Consider the following 19,955-nt stretch of genomic DNA (forward strand, 5'->3'; position numbering starts at 1 on the left):
CAGCAAAGTCTTAGGATACAAAATCAATGTGCAAAAATCACAAGCATTTGTATACACCAACAACAGACAAACAGAGAGCCAAATCATGAGTGAACTCCCATTTACAATTGCTTCACAGAGAATAAAACACCTAGGAATCCAACTTACAAGGGTTGTGAAGGACCTCTTCAAGGAGAACTACAAACCATTGTTCAACGAAATAAAAGAGGACACAAACAAATGGAAGAACATTCCATGCTCATGGATAGGAAGAATCAATATCATGAAAATGGCCATACTGCCCAAGGTAATTTATAGATTAAATGCCATCCCCATCAAGCTACCAATGACTTTCTTCACAGAATTGGAAAAAACTACTTTAAAGTTCAAATGGAACCAAAAAAGAGCCCGCATTGCCAAGACAATCTTAAGTCAAAAGAACAACGCTGGAGGCATCATGCTACCTGACTTCAAACTATACTAAAAGGCCACAGTAACCAAAACAGCATGGTACTGGTACCAAAACAGAGATACAGACCAATAGAACAGAATAGAGGCCTCAGAAATAATACCACACATCTACAGCCATCTGATCTGTGACAAAATGACAAAAACAAGAAATGGGGAAAGGACTCCCTACTTAATAAATGATGCTGGAAAAACTGGCTAGCCATATGTAGAAAGCTGAAACTGGATACCTTCCTTACACCTTATACAAAAATTAATTCAAGATGGATTAAAGACTTAAACCATAAAAATCCTAGAAGAAAACTTAGGCAATACCATTCAGCACATAGGCATGGGCAAGGATTTCATGTCTAAAACACTAAAAGCAATAGCAAAAAAGCCAAAATTGACAAATGGGATCTAATGAAACTAAAGAGTTTCTGCACAGCAAAAGAAACCACCATCAGAGTGGATAGGTGACCTACAGAATGGGAGAAAATTTTTGCAATCTATCCATCTGACAAAAGGCTAATATCCAGAACCTACAAAGAACTCAAACAAATTTACAAAAAAAAAAAAAGCATCAAAAAGTGGGCAAAGGATATGAACAGACATTTCTCAAAAGAAGACATTTATGCAGCCAACAGACACAGGAAAATATCCTCATCATCACTGGCCATTAGAGAAATGCAAATCAAAACCACAACGAGATACCATCTCACACCAGTTAGAACGGCAATCATTAAAAAGTCAGACAACAACAGGTCCTGGAGAGGATGTGGATAAATAAGAACACTTTTGCACTGTTGGTGTAACTGTGGGACTGTAAACCGGTTCAACCATTGTGGAAGACAGTGTGGTGATTCCTCCAGGATCTAGAACTAGAAATACCATTTGACCCAGCCATCCCATTACTGGGTATATACCCAAAGGATTATAAATCATGCTGCTATAAAGACACATGCACAGATATGTTTATTGTGGCACTATTCACAATAGCAAAGACTTGGAACCAACCCAAATGTCCATCACTGACAGACTGAATTAAGAAAATGTGGCACATATACACCATGGAATACTATGCAGCCATAAAAAAGGATGAGTTCATGTCCTTTGTAGGGACATGGATGAAGCTGGAAACCATCATTCTCAGCAAACTATCGCAGTGACAAAAAACCAACCACCACATGTTCTCACTCATAGGTGGGAATTGAACAATGAGAACACTTGGACACAGGAAGGGGAACATCACACACCGGGGCCTGTCATGGGGTTGGGGGAGTGGTGAGGGATAGCATTAGGAGATATACCTATTGTAAATGACGAGTTAATGGGTGCAGCACACCAACATGACACATGTATACATATGTAACAAACCTGCACATTGTGCACACGTACCCTAGAACTTAAAGTATAATTTTAAAAAACCTCAAATACAATATAGCTTTATTTTTACTAAACATAAAGTTTAATATTGTTCTATCAATTCCAATCATCAAAATCCCAGGTTGTTGACTCCTTTATGTACTAGGTTCTATGTGTTGTTACAAATCAGTCACTTCGAAGGATAGAAAGCCTTTCCTGGAACAGGCACATGGATCTAAGGCTTCTGTAACTCTTCATGGACTTAAAGCTCCCACAACCTTTTAATTTTTAAAAATTGCAAACAGTATATTTACCTCCCAGAACAAGAAAATAACCTTTGTATTTCCCTTCCAACTGATCAAGGGAAGAAATTTAGTTTGCCTTTCTAACTCTCCAGCTGTTAGCTGTTACTTAGAGCAAGGAGGTAGCAACTTGCGTCATGTAGTTGCTTCACAGACAAAGCATAAAACCTCTCAGCTGTCTTTTCCTGGCCACAAAAGAGAAATCTTCCCAACTTAACAGCAAATCTCATATGTCATGAGTTGGCTGTTATTTGGAATTGCGATGTAAAAGGTTATACATTGCATACTACAAATTTGTTATCTTGTTATTTGACCAAGAGTTTAAAGTGATTTCATCAAAAGTTAATAAGATATCACTATTTGTTTTGTCTCCAAATATAAATATTTGATAGTTTAAGATAACACTAACCTTTTTTACTTTCATGTGTCTCTCATTAACCACAATATTTCTTATTCATTTTACAATGAGTTTTCATATAAAATATAGATAGGTGCAAATGTATATTGGTTATATTATACCTTTGATTTAGGAAGAAATTAAGGCCAAAAGTCCACCATCACCTCCAAAGGCATGCTCTACTCCTGGCTCCTGTTCTTCAGGGATGACGAGTATCAAGAATGATGTGAAAGCAAACACCATTTGCATACCAAACTATCTGGATCAGGAAATAAAAGTAAGTATCAGGTTTATCAAATCCATAACTTGGAAACAGCATGAATATACAAAAAAATTTATACCACTAGCATCCTTAAAACTCTTAAATGATTCCTTACTGATAACTGAATTGATTTAAGACTGCTTAGCCTAAAATCCAAGGCATACTCCTATTTTCATTTCCAGTCTTACTTTTCCTTGGAATCTTGACACTCGTAGATTAACACAATCTTTGGTTCAGACATAATGAAAAGCCTGGTGTTTATCAAACAAACCCAGTCCTATTCTTTCCATCTTTCATTATCATCTTAATACTTGAGAGGCACTATTCTTAATGTCTTGCTGCAATCTATACATTTACTTCTCATATTTTAAAGCATAAATTCCTCTAATCAACATTCATCTCGTCCTCTTTTCTTTGCAAAACTATGTCTTCAAACTTTCTCTGCCTGGGGTTATAAACTTAGTTATATTAATAGTAATATGTCATATCAGCTTCCTGAAAGTCCCTCCCCAGCCACAGTTATTTCTGAGAATGATATAAAATCAAGAATACATCAGTCAGCTGATATTTGTCTTCTGCCATTTTTCCTTCTTTTAATCTCTTTGATAACCTCTATATTGAACCACCGTTAAGTCCCACTACAACGAACTAAGGGTTAAAAGATTGTAATGATGACTCTAATTGGAAGTTTAAGTAATCAGTATCTGTAGCTGTAATTACAAATAACAGAGCACATTGTTGAGATGGTTATTGAATAAGCCTAACAAGGAAGTATTTTAAAAGTAGAGCCCAGAGTATGATAGTGACATTGATGTAATAATTCATGCTGATGATTAAACTTGAGAAGGAGAATAGAAGGAAATGTATAGAAGGGAGAGTATCTACATATTTGACTTATGTTTATACATTATTTCCTGATGATTCTGGCTAAAGACTTTATATTATACACAGTCTTCAGAATCACTGTTTCACCTGCTACACCCTGGCACTTTGATCTTTCTATAATTTTCTCATTCTCACCTTAAGAGCTTTGCTCTAAGAATTATCTTTCCCTTTATTGGCTCAGTGATCAGCTTCTCATTAAGTTTAAGTATCACTTACTCAGAAATACTTTCTCTAACAACCTAATCTACAGTAGCTAACCAGTCACTCTATATCCCATCACCCTTTGTTATTTTTTGCATAAATATGCTATATATGTATGTTCAGACTTATTTATTTGGTTCGATATTTTCTCTCTCTCCTCGCCCCACTCCCACTAAAATTTAAATCATATAAGATCTCACACTTGTCTGCCTTTGCTACTGCTTAATCTTCAGTGCCTAGGTGAGTGCCAGATACCTAGGAATTGTTAGATGAGTATTTGTTGGATATTGAATAAATAAATTAAAAGGAAAAGTCAACTCAAGATAAAAAGGATAACTGTAGAAAATCAGCTAAATACATAGTTCTCAACTCAAATAATCCATAATCTGAAGGCAGTTTTAGTAAGACTGTCATTCTTCCTTGGGCGTATCAATAGACCAGCATGATCCTATAGAGCTGGGTTTCTGGGCATCTATGAAAGAGCCCTCCTCTCAAACGCATCTTCTATTTTACAAAAATCAACTTAGCTGGACATCAGTTGATATAAAACTCACTAAAGTATAAACTCTTTGAAGGCAGGGATCTTGTCTGCCTTATTCACAACTGATTTCTTAGCACTCATCACTTCACTTTAAAAATATTAACTGGCACACAGACAATGGCATTTTGCCAAATCGTTGTTGACTATTTGCTAAATAAATGAACAGAGAGGGAGTAAAGTGATAAAATAGGTTTTATCAAGATTTTTTGGCTTATATAAAAGAGCCCCAGAAATATTGCTCATCTCGGAGGTATTCTATTCTTCCATGTTTCCTACAAAAAAAAATCAGGAATATTTTCTAATTTCCTACTATCCATTGAGTAACTCTAAATGGGCTGTGAAATCAGGAAATGCTTTTGCAGGGGTATGTGTGAAAGGGTATGCAGTTGCATGATTATTACTTTAAAAGGAAAGAGAAACATAATTCCATGTCTATTAGCACTTTGTTTTAAGCCTTCCTTCCAAAGATCTGGAATTTATAGACATAACACCAAAATGTCTGCCAAACTCTTATAAACAGTTGGTGGGACTATAAATTAGTTCAGCCTCTGAAAGCAGTTTGGAGAGTTCTCAAGGAACTACAAACAGAATTGCCATGTAAACCAACAATCCCATTACTGGGTATATACCCAAAGGAAAATAAATAGTTCTAAAAGATAAAAAGACACCTGCACTGGCATGTTAATCACAGCAATATTCACAATAGCAAAGACATGGAATCAACCTCAGTGCCCATCAGTGATGAATTGGATGAAGAAAATGTGGTACATATACACCACAGAATACTACACAGCCATAAAATATACAATAATACATTTTGCAGCAACCTGGATGCAGCTACAGGTCATTATTCTAAGTCAATGAATACAGAAACAGAAAACCAAATACTGCATAGTCTCACCAGTAAATGGGAGCTAATCACTGGGTAAATGTAGACATAAAGATGGGAACAATAGACACTGGAAACTCCGAAAGGTAGGAGGAAGGAAGGAAACCAAAGAAGGAAAAACTATCAGGAACTCTGTTCACTATTTGCGTGGTGGATTAACTGAAGCCCAAAGCTCAGCATTATTCAATATATCCATGTAACAAACATGCACATGTACCCACTGAGTCTCAAATTTAAAAAGAAAAGTTGACCAAACACATCCATTTATTCTGTAAATATTTAATGTCAAACTACAAAATACTAGAGTATGAGGATATAATCAATTTCTTCATTCATAGAGCTTATGAAGTAATAGTGCAACTGTTATAAGAACACGTACCAGGAGACTTTGTAGCTCAGAGAGCCTTCAAGGAGAAAGGGACCTAAAGAATGTTTAGGATGTAATCAGAAGATAAAGAGAAGCATGGAAGAGATCTTTCCCAGTCAAGTGACCTTCATATCTTAAGACTAAGGTGTGAGAGCATTGCTTAATTAAAACAACGAACAACAATTAATATGGTTGATGCAGACAGTGCATAGAGAAAGTGGCAAGAGATGGGGCTGGAGACTTAAGAACAGACTGGATAATGTAGTACTCTATAAGCCCTATCAAGGTGTCCAGATTTCATCCCAAGGGGTGTGGGAAGCCAGTAAAGAATTTTAAGCACTAAATGATATTGAATTACTTTGTAAGTATAAGAATTACATAGTTAGAACTGTACTTTAGAAAAATTACTCTGGATACAATATGCAGATTAATTTGGGAACATAAGGGGTGACAAAGTTGCAAGCAAGGGACTCTGATTCGAAAATGATAGATTAGATTCAACGCTTAACCTCCTGCTTTAAAAAACTATATAATTCAGCAAAATATATACAGAAACGATTTGCAAGTACCAGGCAACAGACACTACAGATTGGATCATTGAGAGAAGAGAAACAATTGGGGTTATTTCCATATTCAACCCAGACTTCTACCTGGGGCACATGCCTAATCATGGCACAGAGAAGTGGAGTCTGAACAGACAGCAGCAAGTTCACTAGGTACAGAAAACAGAGTTTAGTATTTGGGGATGCTGAGGTGGCTGGAATTTGCAAAGTAAGATCTGAAGAAGATAAATCTGTGCAGAGAATGAGCTCCAGAAATTTAGGGGTACCATTAAGTGTTCAGTCCAATATGAAGCCTCACATGTACAGGATGATTCTGAGACCCGGCAAGGAGAGCTAATGGGAGGTATTACAGAGCTTAGAGTTGCTGGAGTTCTAAAAAACCCTGAAAAGACCTCGCCGGAGTGAAGATACCTTGCAGAACATACCAGGACTTCAATTCAGACCCCGGAAAATTACACCTTAAAAATAGCCCTGCAATAGAGGCTACTCTAGGCTAGATTCTCAAATCCTAAAATAAAATTTCAGGACATCAAGTTCACCTGCCAATATATTAATAATGTTCAAGAACAAAACACTATTTTTTCCCTCAACTTTTATTTTAAGTTCTGGGGTACATGTGCAGGATGTGCAGGTTTGTTACATAGGTAAACCTATGCCCTGGTGGTTTGCTGCACAGATCATCCCATCACCTAGGTATTATGCCCAGCATCCATTGGCTAGTCTTCCTGATGCTCTCCTTCTCCCCTAACACTCCCTGACAGGTGCCAGTGTGTGTTGTCCCCCATCATATATCCATATGTTCTCACTGTTCAGCTCCCACTTATAAGTGAGAACATGTGGTGTTTGGTTTTCTGTTCCTTCATTAGTTGCTGAGGATAACAGCTTCCACCTCCATCTATGCCCTTGCAAAGGACACGATCTTGTTCCTTTTTATGGCTGCATAGTATTCCATGGCATACATGTATCACATTTTCTTTATCCAGTCTATCACTGATGGGCATTTAGGTTGATTCCATGTCTTTGCTATTGTGAGTAGTGCTGCAGTGAACATATGCATGCATATATAACAAAATAATTTATATTCCTTTGGGTATATACCCAGTAATGGGATTGCTGGATTAAATGGTATTTCTGCCTCAAGATCATTGAGGAATCACCACACTGCCTTCCACAATGGTGGGAGTAATTTTTACTCCCACCAACAGTGTAAAATTGTTCCTTTTTCTCTACAACCTCGCCAGCATCTGCTGTTTTTTGACTTTTTAATAATCGCCATTCTGACTGGTGTGAGATGGTATATCATTGTGGTTTTGATTTGCATTTCTCTAATGCATTTAGCCCATTTACATTTAAGGTTAGTATTGCTATGTGTGAATTTGATCTTGTCACCATGATGCTAGCTGGTTATTTTGCAGACTTGTTTATGTGGTTGGTTCATAGTGTCACTGGTCTGTGTACTTAACTGTGTTTTTGTAGTGGCTGATAAAAGTTTTCCTTTCCATATTTAGTGCTTCCTTCAGGAGCAAGGCAGGCCTGGTGGTGACAAATTCCCTCAGCATTTGCTTGTCTAAAAAGCATCTTATTTCTCCTTTGCTTATGGAGCTCAGTTTGGCCAGATGTGAAATTCTGGGTTGGAAACTCTTTTCTTTAAGAATGTTGAATATTGGCTCCCAATTTCTTCTAGCTTGTGGGGTTTCCACTGAGAGATCTGGTATTAGTCTGATGGACTTCCCTTTGTAGGTGACCTGACCTTTCTCTCTGGCTGCGCTTAATGTTTTTTCTTTCATTTTGACCTTGGAGAATCTGATGATGATGTGCCTGAGGGTGGATCTTCTCATGGAGTATCTTACTAGGGTTCTCCAGATTTCCTGAATTTGAATGTTGGCCTGTCTTGCTAGTTTGGGGAAGTTCTCCTAGATGACATCCTGAAGTATGTTTTCCAACCTGGTTCCATTCTCCTCATCTCTTGCAGGTATTTCAATCAGTCTTAAGTTCAGTCTTCTTACATAATCCCACATTTATCGGAGGTTTTGTTCATTCTTTTTTATTCTTTTTTCTCTATTTTTGTCTGCCTGTCTTATTTCAGAAAGATGCTCTTCAAGCTCTGAGATTCTTTCCTCTACTTGGTCTTTTCTGCTATTAATACTTATAATTACATTACATTGTGAAGTTCTTGTGTTTGTTTTTCAGCTCCATCAGGTCAGTTATGTTCCTCTCTAAACTGGCTATTCTTGTTATCGGCTTATGTATTGTTTTATCATGATTTTTAGCTTCTTTACACTAAGTTACAACATGCTCCTTTAGCTTAGCAAAGTTTGTTATTACCCGCCTTCTGAAGCCTACTTCTCTCATTCAGCCATCTCAGCCTCAGCCCAGTTCTGTGTCCTTGCTTGAGATGTGTTGCAGTCATTTGGAGGAGAAGAAGAACCCTGGCTTCTTGAGTTTTCAGCATTTTTGCGTTGATTCATTTTCATCTTTGTGGGCTTATCTACCTTCAATCTTTGAGGTTACTGACCTTTAAATGGGATTTTTGTGGCATCCTTTTTTTTTGTTGCTGTTGTTTTCTGTTTGTTTTTCTTCTAACAGTCAGGCCACTCTTCTGTAGGGCTGCTGCAGTTTGTTGGGGGTCTGCTCCAGACCCTGGTTGCCTTGAGTTTTCCCATACCTGGAGGTATCACCAGTGAAGGCTGCAAGACAGCAAAGATGTCTGCCTGCTCCTTCCTCTGGGATCTCCATCCTAGGGGGCTACTGACCTGTTGCTGGCTCAAATGCTCCTATAGGAGGTGTGTGGAGGCTTCTATTGGGAGGCATTACCGGGTCAGGAGGAATGGGATCAGGGACCTACTTAAAGAAGCAGTCTGGTTGCTTTTGGGAAGAGCAAGTATGCTGGATTGGGGGGATCTCTTCCTCGTCCAGACCACTTGGACTTTCCAGAGCTGGCAGGCTGGAATGGCTGAGTCAACTGAAATGCTGGGACTTCCCCCTGGGGGGCTCTGTCCCGGGGGAGATCAGAGTTCTGTGCATATGACCCTGGCTGGGGTTGCTGAAATTCCCACAGGGAGGCCCCACCCAGTGAGAAGGAATGGATTGGGATCCCACTTAAAGAAGCAGTCTGGGCATGATCTGGCACAGCAGCTGTGCCTTGTTAGTGGGGACTCCTCCCTGTCCGGATGGCCTGCACTCCCTGGAGCCAGCAGGCTAGAACAGCTGAGTTGACCAAAACACAGAGATGCTGTCTGCCCCTTCCCCTGGGAACTTGGTCCCATCACAGGCAGTCTCCAGCCTGTTGCCATTGGCTGGCTGGAATTCCAAGCCAGTGGGTCCTAGCTTGTGAGAGCCCTGTAAGTGGGGCAAACAGAATGATGCTGCTTAGCTCTCTGGATTCAGTCCCCTTCCTAGGGATATGCACAGATAGATTTCCTGTCTTGCCAGGATTTCTGAGCTGGAGTATGTTTCTGTGTGTACCTGAGTGGCTATTCTGCTGAGACTCCACACAGCTCTGTGTTTCAGGCCCAGAGCCCTGTGGCATGGGCTCATGAGGGCACTTCCTGATCCACAGGTTGCAAAATGTAGACTCTCCACAATGTAGCATATACAAAGTCCCTCAAATAGTAGTTATTAGACACCCAAAGAGCAGCAAACTACAACCCATAAGCAGAAGGAAAAAAGAATTGATAATAACAGACACAGAAATGGCACAGATGTGGAAATTGGTAGAAAAGGCTGTAAAAGAGATTATTTTTAAAGATTTTCAAGGATTTCTAGGAAAGAAAAGACATAATGAGTGAATAGATGAGGCATCTCTCAAGAGAAATGGAAGTTAAAAAGAGACCAAAAGGAAACCTTAGAATTGAGAAATACAGCTATGTACTGCATAACAATGTTTCCACCAATAACAGATCATAAATATGACAGTGGTACCATAAGTATATAATATGGTATCTTTACTGTACCTTTTCTATGTTTAGATGTGGTTATATACACAAATACTTACCAATGTGTTACAATTGCCTACAGTATTTAGTACAGTAACATGCTGTACAGGTTTGTAGCCCAGGAACAATAGGCTATACCATATAGCCTAAGCGTGTAGTAGGTTGTATCATCTAGGTTTATGTAAGCACACTCTATGATGTCCACACAATGACTGGATCATTAATGATGCATTTCTCAAAACGTGTTCTTGTCATTAAGTAATGCATGACTGTACAATATTTGAAACCAAAATTTCACTGGATGTGATTAGCAGCACACGTGGCACTGCAGAAAAAAATATATAAGTGGAGTTAAAGAGAGGGCAATAAAAAAAATCCAAATTAAAGTAAAAAGACTTCAAAAAATGTAAACAAAACCTTACTGACCTGTGAGAATATATTGGGTGGTCTAACACATGTGCAATTGGAGTCTCAGAGGGAGAAGAAAGAGAGATTAGAGCATAAAAATTATTTGAAGAGCTAATAGCTAATATTTTTCTAAATTTAATGAAACTTTACAAAACCCAAGAAAGATAAACACAGAAGTTACATCTGGGCACATCATAATAAAGCTGCAGAAAACTGAAGAGAATATCTTGAAATCAGCAAGAGAAAAAAGACATATTACATATACAGTCATGCATCACTTAATGACAGGAATACATTCTGAGAAATGTGTCAGAGAGTTTCATTGTTGTATAAACATCACAGAGTGTACTTACATGAACCTAGATGTTACAGCTACTACACACCTAGGCCATATGGTATAGCCGATTGCTCCTGAGCTATAAACCTATATAACATTTTACTATACTGAATACTGTAGAAATTGTAGCACAATGGTAAGTATTTGTGTATCTAAACAGGAAAAGATACAGTAAAAATACAGTATGATAATCTTATTGGACCACCATTGTATATGTGGTCCACTGTTGACTAAAACATTGTTATATGGTGCATGACTGTAATGATGAAAATGACAGCTGACTTCTCACTAGTGACTTCTCACTAGAAATATGCAAGCCATAAGACAATGAAATGACACTTTAAAGCTCTTAAAATTTAAAGATAAGCTGACATTTTATAGTTCTGTCATTTGGAAGTAAAGGAAGAGGAGAGGGAGATAAGTGTGGTTATAAAGAAAACAGAGTAGTAAAATGTAAAACAACAATAACACAACGTTCAGGTGAGAGATAAATGGAAGTATAACTCACAAGGTTCTTACATTATACATTAAGTGGTATAATATTAATTCAAGGAACACTATATTAGTTTAAGGATGCATATTTTAATCCCTTGAACAACAAAAAAAGTATAGCTAAAAAGCCAATGGAGAGGATAAAGTGGAATATTAAAATATGCTTGATTAATCCAAAAGGAGACAGAGAAAAGAATAAGGGGAACAGTAACAGAAGGAAAAAATAAAAAACAAATAGCAAGACGGTACACTCAAAACTATGCAAAAGGACAAGTAGACTAAAAACTCCAAGAAAAAGACAAGGATTGATAGGTTTGATAATAATTTTTAACAAGGGCCATTGTTTCACCTTCTTTAAATGTTTGGAGTTGATACTGAATATATTTGGAATTATTTAGTTTAATACTGATGTGCAGAGTAAATGGTAACTCCTTCATTTCAAATGTTAAATAATCAGCAAACAAATAATTTAACATGTCTTTTAAGGGATAAATATGCATAAACAATGTCAGATAGTTCACACCTAGGTTTTCACCTAAAAAAATTAAAAAGTTTGGACAAACATAAGGATAGAAGTCTCCTATTCCAGAACCTGGCAAAATCAGTTTTCTTTGACCAGAGAAGACAGTTTCTTAGAAATCCAGTTCATTGCCACTCAAATCTCTAATCCCAGGACTGGTTTGGGTAGTTTCTTCTGGTAATATGCATTAATACCACCAATTTTTTCCCCTGTGACCACTCTTTACAGAGATTCGAAGTCACTAAATCGTGCCAGACCTGACCTTTTATGACTTGGGAGGGCAAATATATTGTTAAAGAAGTGCTGAACCATGTTTTTTGCACACTCCCTTTCAAGCCACAACACACAAAAACTGAGGATGGATCTTTGACTTTGATTTCTAATTGAATAGGTTTAATGACCAGGGAGCTTCCCTCTATTGGGAGTAATTGAAAAAGTTCCATTTCAAGTTTAAGGAATTTCCACATGTGTTAAAATTTGCACTCATCCTTACAGCACGTAGACTTGTGAGTACAGAATAATGCCAATAAAGATGGGAAGATATGAATCATATACATTATGCCACTTCATGAAATATGTTCAGGACAGGCACTCAGAACTCAAGGTCACGAACCATTTTGGAAAATATGATTGTTGGAATGAGAATTGGAAAGTCCTGCAAAGACAGGATGTCAGGACAACTTTTATGGTAGGTACCAAGGCTGGAATCCCCAGAATCTTTGCTGGACAATGGTGGATATCTCTGATGCTGAGCACCTATCCTCTGGAGTTGGAAGAGAAGTTTTCAATTCCAGAAGCCTTTCTGGTAGTCCGCTCTGAGTTTTTGCCTACCAAGATGATACAGAGAACCCTACATATAGGTTTTCAGTTACCACTATGGCAAAAGAAACATGGGGTTGCCTTGAGGAATTAAGGTTTCTTTGCCCTAGAAATCATGAGATCATTGACGAAAAGTTTTTTGAGGGATTCCAAAGAGTGAGTTCAATAAACTTCCACAGGTGGAATAACAGAGAGAATCTACTCATTGGATACTTTTCCGTTTCTCCAGATCTGATCAAGACTTGATTTGTGACCCTTTGGAAAAGCTATAATATCTCTGACACTCAAGAAGCCTGATTTACAGGTGTAGTCATCATCCCTGCCCCAAGCTGCAGAAACAAATGTTTTTCTGAAGAGATTGGAAGCTACTGTGTTCATTGTGCATCTGCGTAGGTTTCTGTAACAGAGAATGCAGGAGGTTTCCCAGGAAGACATATTCTACATCCTCTCGCTGAAAGGATAATTATATTATCTAGGATGTTGTTGATCAATCAGTGATCTATGACAGAAGCAGCTAAGAGTGATGTGCAATCACTATATTGATGAAAAATCCATAGAGGCAGAGTGGTTTAGAAAATACCATGAGGCTTTTTTTTCCATTTTTGCCACAGTTGTTGATTTGTTGTGAAATTAGGAGCAAATCTAACTTTCTCTCTTTAGAATATGTCATTATCAAAGACAGAAATCTTAACATAATAACAAAGTTCAATACAGGACAGTTGATTTTCCAGCCATTTAATTTTGCTTCTCTATCTTCAGCATCTAGATCAGTGACTAATACAAATATTTGTTAAATTAATAATAATTTAAGACTTCAAGCAGAAATACTAAAAGAATGAATGTTGCAGTAGCTCAAACCAGATTTGATGTTGCTTTAGGCTGGGTCAAGACAATGAGGATGAAGACAAAAGGAGTGATTTAAGAAGTATTTAGAAGGTAGACTTTACTGAATTTGTATGACATTATGTTTTAGAAAAGGGCAAGGGAGTTGTCCAGGATGAATCTCAGCATCTGGTTTGGACAGTTTAATGTATGTTGGTGCTGTTCATTGAGACAGGGGAACCAGGAGGAAAAGTAAGTTTGGAGCAGGTTTTAGGAAAAGAAATGTGGATTTTGTTTTATATATTTTGTGTCCAAAATATCTATAGTATAGCTAAGTGAATACATCTAGTAGGCAGATGGATATACAGGACTGAAGTTCAGTAAATAGATATGAATATCAGATATGTCTAAATTCTAACAGCAGACACAATTAAGACTCAGTCAGGAAACTTCATTACCTGTGCTTAACACATTGTATTTTATTTTAATGCTTATGATAGTCCATTTTCATGAGAAGTAATTATTCCATATTTCTATCTCTACTGTCACCTACATTTAAGCCTGTAGCTCCAGAGTTTTAAAAAAAACTCAAGTAAGCATTCTGAATAAATAAAGGGAATTATATTCCTATCCCACTGGGCCAATTGCTGTGTTCAAGAAACTGAGGTACAATGATGACTCGAGCCCAGATCACATCCCTCTATCTCAGACTATGGAGAGGAGCAGGGCAGATGGGGCCAGTTCTAATGATGGATTCTCATTAGAACCCTATGGTACAGTGGGAAGGATAAATTCACTAAAAGTATATTCCTACTAGAAGACGTAGGTATTGAATAGACAAAGCAAGACAAATGTTGGGATTCACTCAGGATGGTGGTGGAAATATTAAAGGGAAATATTAGGGAAAGTTATAGGGAATAGTCACAAACCTTTTGGAAGGCCAGAAGGTTACATAGCTTGTAATAATTGAACAGGCTGAAGGCAGCTGGTTCTTACCTTGGAACATTAGGTCATCGGGTAAATACTAGGGACAACAGAAGCTTCCCCAGTTGTCTGTTTACCCTACCTCCATTAACTAACCTTTGACCTAGATGGCCTTCTTGGGGGAGGCCAACTAGGGATATTGCCCCCTAATGGTATTTACCTTAGACCTCGGTACCTGAGCTTTAATCATTCCTAGAACTCTCTTAACCATGTAAATTATCCACAAGTGTGTTTACTCAAAGCTTCTGTTGTTTATCAAATAAATGCCTGGAGTGTGAGCTGCTCAGGGCCAGCTGCAGTGACAAACCTCTCTTGGTGTGCAGGCAGTCGGACACTCGGCTGTACTGGCAAAACAGAATATCTTTGTGTCAACGTACGTTTTATTCATCCGTCGTTTAGGTCAGGGTCTGCGGGCAGACCCCCACAGCTAATGCCCTCTTATGAGGAGCAATACCTCAGACAAACACACTCCATAGCCTAACCTAAAGTGTTAATTGTACTGGAAATGTTGTTTTCACTAAGATTCTACTGTGTGCTATTTGAAATTGAGCTCCTGAGTTAAAAATCTCAATTGACTTAATTGCACATCGTATACAGAGTGATATTTGGGAAGATGGGATTTGGAGAAGGTAAAGGAAAACTGATAAACCTTGTACTATTTATTTGCTCATATGTCACTCTAATGTTCTCTGTTAGATCCTGGCAAAGCTCTGTGACATTTTGCATACTGATTCTCTGGCAGAAGTTTTACAGTGGCTACTTCATGCAAGTTCAAAAGGTGCGATTAAAATATACATTTTAAAACAGTGAGCTCAATTTATTGTCAGAAACTGGAAATATGCCAATATCTGAAGTTTTGTACGTTGAGTTTGCAAAGATAATGTTGCAGTACTATTTCTGCAATGTTTCAGTATAAGGTAATTGCTGTTCTGCATATCCAGCTGCATGCATGTGGGTCATTCAATGAACCCAAAATTCAGTATGCCTTAAATTGAACTCATTTGGGTGACATGAAACACTTGTGTCCAAGGGAGGTATTATTCTCAGCTAGAGTTGGTTTGTGCTCCTCTAGAGTCCACACACCCAGGGGCCTTCCTGAGCACATCCTCTGACCTGTTAACTCCGAACACAAAGCTTATTTCTTTCCTTTGGTAAGCAGAACAGTAGAACAGCTACCCAACCTGCAACAGCTCTTACAGTTGCCCAACAAAACCATCAACTCAGTCATCTCCTAACCTCTTTTGGGCCCTTCCTGTCCTGTTTCATGAAAACACATGCCATTCCCAATCGAGACACTGATAAGTGGCAGAGAGCAGCTATCTTCAAATGTAGCTGGTCATCCTACTGACTGAGGCAAAATCTCTGCGGTGGGACTTGAGAATTTGCATTTCTGACAAGTTCCCAGGTGTTGCTGATAATGCTGTTCTCAGGACTACTCTTTGAGAATTACTGCACTGATCAATGCTAGGAAGTACCAATGTGTGAGGAACAGTCTAATGTTTTAAAGTAGGAAGCATTTTGGAAATATTACCTTGCCCCAGGAATTCAATACTACTTTTTAGGCAATTGAAAAGTGCTTAGAGGCAATGGGTCTTTAGTTATCTTCCAATTATTTTTTCTTTTTAAGAATGTAACATTTAATAAACTATACAAGTAATAAATCCTTATTGTTGGGAGAAAGAACAGATGAACCAGAAAGAAAAAAAGAGACGAGACAGAACAGAAATAATCAATAAAATTACCACAGACATCATTTAAGTGAATACTTTGGTGTATATCTTCCTAGATATGCTTGTAACTATTTATTACCTATTAGTCTATATTTTAACGGAATCATATTGTACTTCTTATTTTTGTATAGGTATCCTAATATCTTTGGTGGCAGCCTGTAAGACTGGCTACTGTACTCAGTATTTTAAAACTATTCCACCGCTATTCAGGGACAAGTGCCTCAGTGAGTTAACTACTCTGGGCACTCTACAGTATCACAGGTCAACAGAAACCATGTTAAAATGAACCAACTTTTCTGCAGAAGTCTTTACTCCCACATAGGTAACTATCCAGAAAATAGATGACCAGTCTTTCATACTCAGGAGCTGGATAATCCTGTGTTTCTAGCCAGAATGACAATTGCAACCTTCACTCCTCCCATCCTTTTTTATCTCTTAAAACAGAAAAAGAGTGGGTCTCAGCTTTGATTCATTCTGAGCTTGCTGAGATAAACCTGTTGACTCATCACAGAAGAAACACCTCAATGGAACCAGCACCAGAGACTGGGAAACCACCCACAGTTAAATCACCACCCACAGTTAAATTGCCCCAAAATGCACTTGCAAAATCAAAAGTGCTGACCAGAGATACAGAAGGGCATCAACCAACCAGGTAATTAGATGTAATGGCCTCCTAGAAGGAGGGCCTATGGTATATGAAGACTTTGAATTATCTTGTTATTTACCTTTCAAAATGTTAAACAGGAGGTTCTAAAGCTCCGCTTTATTTAGTAAATGACTGCAATATATATTTGCTTTCATTTTCATATATGTAATATAAGAATTGTTCTCAATTCTATTGTTTAGAACATTTTGGCAGAAACTATGTCTTTCTTATCTGGTAACCTTTCTTTTTAAGAAAAATTATTTTTCCACTAAGGGAAAAGCAAGAATGGCTACCTAGAAATCTAAGATAATAAAGGTTTTTATAGTTTAACTAAAAATAGATGCAATTAAGGAAATCAAAATTGTATTGTTACAGTTAGTGTATATTTTGTTAAATGTGTATCACACAGGTTTCACTTTTTTGTGTAGAACAATGCAAGATTAAAATAAATTGCTTCACTTAATTTTCTCTGATTTACTCCTGGGGCCTCCTAGAAAGAAAAATAACTACTAAAATAATTGAAATTACTGCAGGAGAAATTTTTCTTAAATGCTGTAACTTCAATAACAGAAGAAAAATATATATTTATGTAGAATCATGGTGAAAGAATGTGTGGTAGGATATTATTTAAGCTTGGAGAGAAAATCTTGTTGCTTTACAATTAAAAGTTGAGTGAAGCTTAAAGTTAGAGGAAAAACACATTTTTGGAAATATAAATATGTCAATTTAAAAAGCATTAAGACAAAAAACTTGTATTACTAATTGTCGCTATCTCAAAGTTTCCATAAAATCTGAAACTGGAAGATAGTAAGAGTTAATCTCTACCTTAATGACTAATATATGATACAATAGTTAGATATTTACTCAAAGTAAGAAGAAGTTTTCATTGGGAAGTAAATTTAGCACTGTATGCGTTTAAAAAAACACACAAAGAATTGGGGTAGCATATTTAAGATACATACACACTGAACTTATTGACGACAGTGTAGTCTATAGAAAATACTTTTTCGTATCTGTGAAACTCACTTTTTTCTTTCTCCAACTGATCTAGAGTGTCAAGTCAAGGATCTGCAGAAAACAAGGAAGTACCAAAAGGTTAAGTACAGTTTTTGGTAGCTACTGAGTTGGTATAAAGAAACCAGTAAGTACTAATGACCTAGGGAACAGATTTTAAGGATCAGTGCTTTTAAAAAAACAGAAAAATAAAATAGTAGTTTCCAGATCAACTCTTGCGAGAGTATCTGCTGACTTTCTCATAAAGATAAATTTACCTTTGTTTTGAAAGGCAAAGTGCCTGATCAGGGACAGACATTCTTGGAGAAGCAAGTCAGCAGGACAACAGGAACTATAAGTTTGGTTATAGCAAGGCAGTGAAAAGGGAAACCCTGCATTGACCTAACAAAAGGATAATGATCTCAGAGTTTTGGTTCTTCAGAGCTTAATGGAGCTAAATAATTTCACTGGAAACAAAATCAACCAGAGAGAAGGGCAAAATGGCAATCAGCCACAAGCAGGTGACCTACGAGACAGCAAAAACACAATAGAAAAGAGCAGTTTTGTGTCCCACCAGAAGCCCAGCTCCAGTCTATAGGGGCACCAGGGAGAATCAAGAATTGTGGAAAGTCCTACCTTGGTCCAAAATAGCCCAAACAAAGTATCCTTGTAGGTTTGGCAGTTTCTAGGTTTAAAACAAGCAGAGCACTCATGACTACAGAGCAACAACTATGAAGCGTATCTACAAGCTTTATACAAAAATCTGTCTTGTCATTTCTACAAGTTCCCTTTACACCAGGAATGATATATAGTCAATTAGAGCTCACTGGGGTCACCCTAGACCCCAGCAAGTTCCACTGTGATTAACCAAACCCAAAAGAGGCACTATCTGCTAACAGCCAATAGTAAGTATAATTTAAAAATTACAAAGTACTCCCCTACTTAGACCCCAAGAACAGCCTATTGTTTCTGGCCTCTCCTACCAAACTCCTCATCCTGGGACTATAACATCATGACAGTGATGGTTTCTATTATTCAACTTGATGTCTTACCTGTAACGCCCACACATATTTTATCATTTAGATATTTGGAACTTTTTTGTATAAGAATTCCCCAGTCATGCCCCTTTCTCTCCATTGTTGATATTCAGCATCTCCTTACATCCCTATTCCTGCTTGGGTGCAACTATGTAGGTCTTATGAGCACAATTAACTTGTTTTAGCCTGCTTTTCTCTTCTTTTGTTGCATCTATCAGGACCATAGATCTTCCTTCTTTCTCTCATTGTCCCATTCTCACCCATCACTCTTACCCATAACCAACTCTATATCATTGCAATCAAAATCATGTTTACTTTTGAGAGTGAAGGAGCATATCCTGCATGTTACAGAACAAATAACTCATTAAAGATGAGCAAGTGGTTAAAAAAAAAAAAAAGAAAAGGAATATGTTATTTTATGAGTTTTGGGTGTATCTGATTCACCTAAACTTCACATAGTTTTTTGTAGATAATATACTACTAAAACATGGAGAAGCTGTATTCAGTGTCTCGATTATGGTCTTATTTAGATTTTTTCTCTATTTCAGAGGCTGAGCACAAGCCTCCATCATTTATAAGAAGAAATAATATGAAAATACCTGTTGCAGAATATTTCAGCAAACCAAAGTCTCCTCCCAGGCCTAACACTCAGGAAAGTGGATCAGTAAAACCAGTGTCAGCAAGGAGTATACAAGAATACAACCTCTGTCCCCAAAGAGCATGTTATCCTTCAACATACCGAAGGTAGAAGTTCTAGACTGGGTGAATTCTTTCATGAATTGGAGCTTACCATTTACATCATCGAATTATTTTTCAAATGTATATTTTTGGTATTGAGGAATCAAGTGGTCCTCTTTATGGTAGCACATGTAAATCTAAAAATACCTGTATGTAATGCTACAAATAAATATTACTGGAAATGATGTTTCCATTTGTAGTTAATCCTATGTGTAAAAGAAATATGTTTATTTATATACTATGTTTCCAGTCTTGCACTATTAGTACATGAGCATACAGCCCTGATACTAGAAAAA

At 37.5% G+C, this 19,955-nt stretch overlaps 1 protein-coding gene across 1 annotated transcript in view; it reads left to right on the plus strand.

Moving 5' to 3' along the window:
* C5H4orf17 (chromosome 5 C4orf17 homolog) overlaps positions 1 to 19,848 on the plus strand; it is a 42,736-nt gene extending 22,888 nt beyond the window's left edge. The window contains exons 5-9 of the mRNA XM_065545266.2: positions 2,624 to 2,767; positions 15,212 to 15,293; positions 16,690 to 16,897; positions 17,943 to 17,986; positions 19,470 to 19,848. Coding sequence (XP_065401338.1) covers positions 2,624 to 2,767; positions 15,212 to 15,293; positions 16,690 to 16,897; positions 17,943 to 17,986; positions 19,470 to 19,669 — 678 coding nt within the window. The 3' untranslated portion in view covers positions 19,670 to 19,848. The remainder of the gene's footprint in view (positions 1 to 2,623; positions 2,768 to 15,211; positions 15,294 to 16,689; positions 16,898 to 17,942; positions 17,987 to 19,469) is intronic.
* The last annotated feature ends 107 nt before the right edge of the window (positions 19,849 to 19,955 follow it).

Source organism: Macaca fascicularis, chromosome 5 (genome assembly GCF_037993035.2).
Source record: "Macaca fascicularis isolate 582-1 chromosome 5, T2T-MFA8v1.1".
Taxonomy (NCBI): domain Eukaryota; kingdom Metazoa; phylum Chordata; class Mammalia; order Primates; family Cercopithecidae; genus Macaca; species Macaca fascicularis.